This window comes from Glycine max, chromosome 20 (assembly GCF_000004515.6).
Source record: "Glycine max cultivar Williams 82 chromosome 20, Glycine_max_v4.0, whole genome shotgun sequence".
NCBI classification, from domain to species: domain Eukaryota; kingdom Viridiplantae; phylum Streptophyta; class Magnoliopsida; order Fabales; family Fabaceae; genus Glycine; species Glycine max.
Window position 1 is genome coordinate 38,063,749 of NC_038256.2, and position 6,226 is coordinate 38,069,974.

Consider the following 6,226-nt stretch of genomic DNA (forward strand, 5'->3'; position numbering starts at 1 on the left):
TACCTCAGCTTTTGACTTGAATATATACAAGTCATGTTTCGGTTACTTTGGATTTAGAGAGAGAGAGAGATGCACACACCTCGATTTCACTTACTCAGTATGCGTTTCAATTTCAATCCCTTTTTTTTCTCCTTTTCTTGTAACCACTGTCAAGTCTTCACACTATGTCAACCCTTTTTCTATTTTGTCCTCTCTGAATTCTCATTTACTACTAATGTCTAAAAAATAATAAATATATTGTATTTTTTTCTGCATGTAAGAGAGAGATTAAGGTTAAGCACAAACAAAAGACATCAAGGCCCACTTTAAAGAACCTTATTAACTCCGTTCGTAGTTCTGGAACAGATCCAGAGAGTTTTTGGTACCAACTCTTTCTCTCTCTCTCTCTCTCTCTCTCCCCCTCTTCTCCAGCGTAGTTTCAGCAGAATTTCAGGGCCAAATTAAAAACGCACCTAAATCTCAAGAGATGCTATAAAGAGGAGGATAAGAGCACAGAACTTTGCTACAAGGAGAGTGAGAAGAAAGGCTTTGATCAGCTTTGGGATTGTAAAAGTGGTAGTGGTCGGAAAAAAAAATCTCCCTACACCCATCATCCAAGTCTGATCAAAATCTGGTGAGCTCTTCCTCTCTCTTTAATCTCTTGCTTGCTTTTTCTTAATTAAACACATGTAGTACATTATTGTACGAACATTAAACTAACATTCTCATACTATTTATAAAAGATTTTTGGTAAAGCTCTTTAATTTATTCCTTGTTTATATACTCCATCATTATGTGTATGGAACTTTTTTTCTTTTCCTCCATATCCGAATTTTTACATTAGAGAGGTTGCTACTCCCAACCAGTGTGGTTTGTTATCACAGGGATTTTTGAAAAATAAAAGCTTCCAAATGAGACCCTTCTTGGCTTTTTTGTGAGAAAGGCTTTTGCCAAACCACTTGTTTTATTTATTTATTTATTTATTTTATTTTTGGCCATCCCCGATATCTCTTTTGCGTGCAAGACTAAGGCTGCATGGTGTGTTTTTCATTGTTAAAAATCAAAATAAAACATTTTATTGGTACTATCCTTTTGTGTAAATTGTGTGTCGCATGTTTAGTGTTTAATTTTCACTTTTTTTTTTTTTTATCTTGCATGCAGATTGAAGAATGAGAGCGTGGCTTTTGGAACACAAGGATTGCGGCAGTGTATAACAGTCAGAACACAAACGCGTTCAATTCTCAACAACAACAGCAGCAACAACCACAGTGCTTGATGGAGATGTCATTACAGAGAACATCCTCGGAGAATAATTCGGGAAGGAACCGTGAGGAACAGGAACCTTCGAACAAAGAAACCACCATGGAAGCTCCTGCTTCCGGTGACGACGACCAAGATCTCGAAGAAGGATTCAAAAGGAGGCGCCACACCCGCCACACACACCACCAAATTTCGGAGATGGAATCGTAAGGGTCTATGTTCCGATAATTTTTTTTATTAGTTTATTATTAGTTTTGTTAGAAATATTCCAATTCACCATTAATTCCTTTTTATCTAATTAATAAAATAAGAAGGAAAAAATATACTATATTTATTACTGCACTTGCTTAGTTTTCATATAATTAAATAACTACTTGGCTATGTTTTTGATGAACTCTTGTCTTGTTTGTCAGTTTCTTCAAGGGTTGCCCTCACCCTGATGAAAAGCAAAGGAAAGCGCTTGGTCGCGAGCTCGGATTGGAGCCTTTGCAAATCAAGTTTTGGTTCCAAAACAAGCGCACCCAAGTGAAGGTAGGTAAATTAAGGAGAAAAAGCCTCTGTAACGATAGACAAATAGCACCATAAGTTTGTTTGCTTAAGGATAATTACCTTATATCTGTCTTTCCTGTTTTTCTAATTAAGAAAAAATTATTTTTATGGCATATTTATTTTTTCTTTGGTTTTTTTCCCTGCAAAGTTTATTTATTTTTATCTCTTTTTTCCCATCATATTCATTTATCACACACACTCACACATATATATATTCAATTAAAAAAACAATACTTCAACAAACAAAAATATTATTTTTAATAAAATATTAATTTTTAATTAGAAAATACTTAACAAATGAGAAGGATCTAGATTTTCTACAGTCAATTTTTTTAAGCAATATATCATCCGGTTAACAGATCAGAACTGTTCCTTAAAAGATTTAGACAACTCAGATTTTGTGTTTCATACATAAAATATGCATTAGACTATGAGTCATTCAATTTTTATTCAAGGAGTTCAATTTAATCACTGTCTGATATGACTGGGGACCAAATTCATTTCGGGACAGAAACAAAATTTAAAGAAGAAAAGCAAAGAAATTATAAACATACACTTGCTTTGTCTTTTATCTTATTTTTACTTTTGTTTTTTTTAATCTTTTTTTTTTGTGTTTTTTCATCACGTCACCTATTACACATGTCACTTTTTCTCTTTAATTCTTTTTTCTTTGTATCTCTCTTGTTTCAATTCTAATATCCTCATTTTGAAGTGAGCATTTATCACTGTAGAAATAATTTCAATCCATCTCTATCTACTCGTACGAAATCCTAAATATATATGTCACTAGCACTCTAACCAGTATTAATTATTCTCACTACCATTTTTTCCACACTTTAAAAAAACAAGATTGAAGTATACTTTATCTTGTCTTAAATATATCGTAATCGAATACTACATGTTGCGCCATTATGTAATGATATTCTTTGATCATGTATACAGACGCAACAAGAACGATATGAAAACAATCTTCTGAGGGTTGAAAATGACAAGCTTCGAGCAGAAAACCGTAGGTACAGGAATGCACTAGCTAATGCTTTATGCCCTAGCTGTGGAGGCCCTACTGCTCTTGGAGAGATGTCCTTTGACGAGCAGCAGTTGAGGATCGAGAATGCACGATTAAAAGAGGAGGTAAACCACCACCCACACAAAGCATGTTTGTTTTTTCTTCAAAGGTATCCTATTTTGGAGACTGTCCTCAATGAAGACGGTCTTCTAAACGAGGATTCAAATCTTGGTTTACTACGTTTTGCTTGAACAAACTAAATAACCTCTTTTTTTTTTCATATTTTGTTTTTACTTTTTATATTTCAGATTGCTAGTATGTCAGGACCTGCGGCCAAGCATGCTGGAAAATCTGGAAGCAATTCGTACTGTAACATGCCATCTCAAAACCAGATGCCTTCGCGCTCGCTAGATCTGGGAGTTGGTAACAACAACAAGAACAACAACTTTGTAGCTGTAGCACAAGCACAACCTGCAGCCATGGTTGGGGAAATATATGGTGGCAATGATCCTCTTAGGGAACTCCCCCTTTTTTCTTGTTTTGATAAAACTTTAATTGGGGAGATTGGTCTGGTGGCAATAGAGGAAATCAACCGGTTGTCTCTGTCTGGAGATCCTTTGTGGGTCCCTGGCAACTACGGCAGTGAAGTTGTAAATGAAGATGAATACCTGAGGGTTTTCCCTAGGGGCATAGGTCCAACACTCTTGGGCGCAAGAACCGAATCTTCTAGGCAAACAGCCATAGTTATCATGCATCATATGAAACTCGTTGAGATGCTTATGGATGTCGTGAGTATTACTGTTCCCAACTTTGTTTTACCATCATGTTATTTATTGCTAGTATGTTTTTCACTCTTCTTCTTTGTATATTCATTTTTATGGAAGGTAAGACATTATTGTAATAATATTAAGTACAATAGATTTACATGTAAAATTTATATACAATATTTTTTAAAAAAATTAAGATTTGAATATGATAGTGTATATTAAATAAAATTTAATTATTTCTTACATTTTATTTTTTTAATGTCTTTAATTAATTTATAATGTAATCAATATTTATTGTATTATTGTTAGCCTTTAAATTTGTTATAACATGTATTTGAATAAAATATAATTATTGTCAAAATAAAAATGTTAGGTTTCGACAATTTTGAGAATCATACAGTATATATTAACCTGGTTGACTGACTTTGATGCTGTTGATGATGATTTTCAGAATCAATGGTCAAACATGTTTTGCGGCATCGTTTCAAGGGCGGTAACACACGAAGTGCTGTCAACTGGAGAAACTATAAGATACGATGGTGCCTGCCAAGTGGTACGCAAAGTTTAATTTATTAATTTCGTTTTAATTTCTAATTCTACTCGATCGACCCAGTTAATTTCTCACCTCTCGTGAGAATTGATTAAACTGAAGAAAATTAAATTAATATATCATCTAATAATTAGAATTGAATTTGGTGTTTCAGATGTCAGCTGAGTTTCAGGTTCCTTCACCCCTTGTTCCTACTCGTGACAACTATTTCATCAGGTTCTGTAAGAAGCACCAAGGACAATCGTGGGCGGTGGTTGATTTTTCAATGGATCATCTGCGACCTGGTGCAATCACAAAAATTCGAAGACGACCCTCTGGTTGCATAATTCAAGAATTGCCAAATGGTTACTCAAAGGTCATATTTCAATTATCAACTTCATTCTACAATGGGTACATAATTAATTACTTCCCGATTGAGAAAACTTTATTTTAACCATTAATTAATCAATTGTTTTCTTCAGGTCATATGGGTTGAACATGTAGAGGTGGACGACAGCGAGGTGCATAATCTTTACAAAAATTTGGTTGATTCTACCCTTGCGTTTGGAGCTAAACGTTGGGTTGCAGCAATTGATAGGACATGCGAACGTCTTGCTAGTGCAATGGCCACCAACATACCCCAAGGGGCACTTTGTGGTATATATGTGACATCTCATCATCTTGCTTCAATTTTTATTTTTTGTTATCATTTCATTTTTAATTAAGATTGTGTTAATTAAAATGACTTAATTAATCAGTGTGACTTTGAATGCTTATATGTATGTATGTATGCAGTGATAACAAGTCACGAGAGTCGGAAAAGCATGATGAAGCTGGCTGAAAGAATGGTATTGAGCTTTTGTACTGGCGTTGGTGCTTCAACTGCAAATGCCTGGACACCACTACCAAGTGGTCTTGAAGATGTTAGGGTCATGACCAGAAAGAGCGTTGATGATCCAGGCAGACCTCCTGGTATAGTGCTCAGTGCTGCAACTTCTCTCTGGCTCCCAGTTCCTGCAAGGAGAGTTTTTGAGTTTCTTAGATCAGAAAACACAAGAAATCAGGTAGTAATGTATCAGATTTCAATGCTTACATACATCACCCTATATTCATAATACAATATTTAGTATCTTTACTAAAACTTCTTAGAAATATAGATGATGAAAGTATCATATTGCTAGCATTTAATTTCTCATCTAATTTATATATAGTTTTGATTCCTCCTTGGCCTTGGAGGGAAGCTGAATCGGTAGCTATTTTTCTTTCTTCAAATTTTTAAACATCTTGTTGAATTTAATTACAGTGGGACATTCTGTCAACCGGGGCTCAAGTGAACGAACTTGCACATATTGCTAACGGGAGAGACCATGGAAATTGTGTCTCTCTTCTTCGAGTGAATGTAAGTTGCTTGTTTTTTAGCATGCTATTAAAAAGATACACTTTAATTATACATGTCATTACTTATAAATATGTCTAACATGCTGTTTGGTGAATGCAATTTGTAGACTCAGAATGTGGGCCAGAACAATATGCTGATACTTCAAGAGAGTTTCATTGATGCTACAGGCTCATTTGTGATTTATGCTCCTATTGATGTAGCTGCCATAAATGTTGTGTTGGGAGGTGGTAATCCAGATTATGTGGCCCTGCTCCCTTCGGGCTTTGCTGTTCTTCCTGATGGGCCTGGACTGAACGGAGGGCCCGGGCCCATATGTGAGGCTGGATCCGGAGGAGGCTGTCTTCTCACAGTTGCGTTTCAGATACTGGTGGATTCAGCTCCGACTTCGAAAATCTCTGTTGGTTCCGTGACAACTGTTAACAGTTTGATAAAGAGAACAGTTGAAAAGATCAGAGATGCAGTGTCGCTTGATGGCAACTAAAGTGCTAATTAAGCTCTCTCAATAATTGTAAGTAAATTGATGTAATGACCCTTCTTTTATAATTTACATGTTCATGTTCATTTGCTTGAATTTAATTAACATACGTTTGATTTTTAATGGTGAAAAATAGTAAGTGCTGTTGCCATGTACTGTTTTCCTAAAAACAATTAGCGACCAAATTTATAACGAAAATTGTTTTTTCCTCACTAATAATATAGTCACAAAAATTTTAGTAATGAATTTACAGAAATTACAG

At 35.0% G+C, this 6,226-nt stretch overlaps 1 protein-coding gene across 2 annotated transcripts; it reads left to right on the forward strand.

The window, feature by feature from the left end:
• Window positions 1–259: 259 nt before the first annotated feature.
• Window positions 260–5,997, forward strand: LOC100793758 (homeobox-leucine zipper protein MERISTEM L1). Of its 2 annotated transcripts, none has more exons than XM_014773032.3 (11): window positions 260–613; window positions 1,141–1,445; window positions 1,653–1,770; window positions 2,731–2,919; window positions 3,103–3,582; window positions 4,013–4,114; window positions 4,266–4,466; window positions 4,573–4,747; window positions 4,886–5,157; window positions 5,394–5,489; window positions 5,596–5,997. In XM_014773032.3, the coding sequence occupies exons 2-11, from the start codon at window positions 1,255–1,257 to the stop codon at window positions 5,968–5,970; spliced, it is 2,199 nt and encodes a 732-aa protein (XP_014628518.1). In that variant the 5' UTR covers window positions 260–613; window positions 1,141–1,254; the 3' UTR covers window positions 5,971–5,997. The 2 variants fall into 2 exon arrangements, with proteins under 2 accessions (XP_014628518.1, XP_003555330.2); XM_003555282.5 differs by having other exon boundaries at window positions 336–613; window positions 4,886–5,154.
• The last annotated feature ends 229 nt before the right edge of the window (window positions 5,998–6,226 follow it).

What these genes read in the sequence shown, in the direction of transcription:
- LOC100793758 (XM_014773032.3), top strand. Translation starts at nt 1,255, where the DNA reads ATGGAGATGTCATTACAGAGAACATCCTCGGAGAATAATTCGGGAAGG. An exon ending in TTGAGATGCTTATGGATGTC is followed by an intron (nt 3,583 to 4,012) that starts GTGAGTATTACT and finishes GATGATTTTCAG; the next exon opens with AATCAATGGTCAAACATGTT. An exon ending in TCTCTCTTCTTCGAGTGAAT is followed by an intron (nt 5,490 to 5,595) that starts GTAAGTTGCTTG and finishes TGCAATTTGTAG; the next exon opens with ACTCAGAATGTGGGCCAGAA.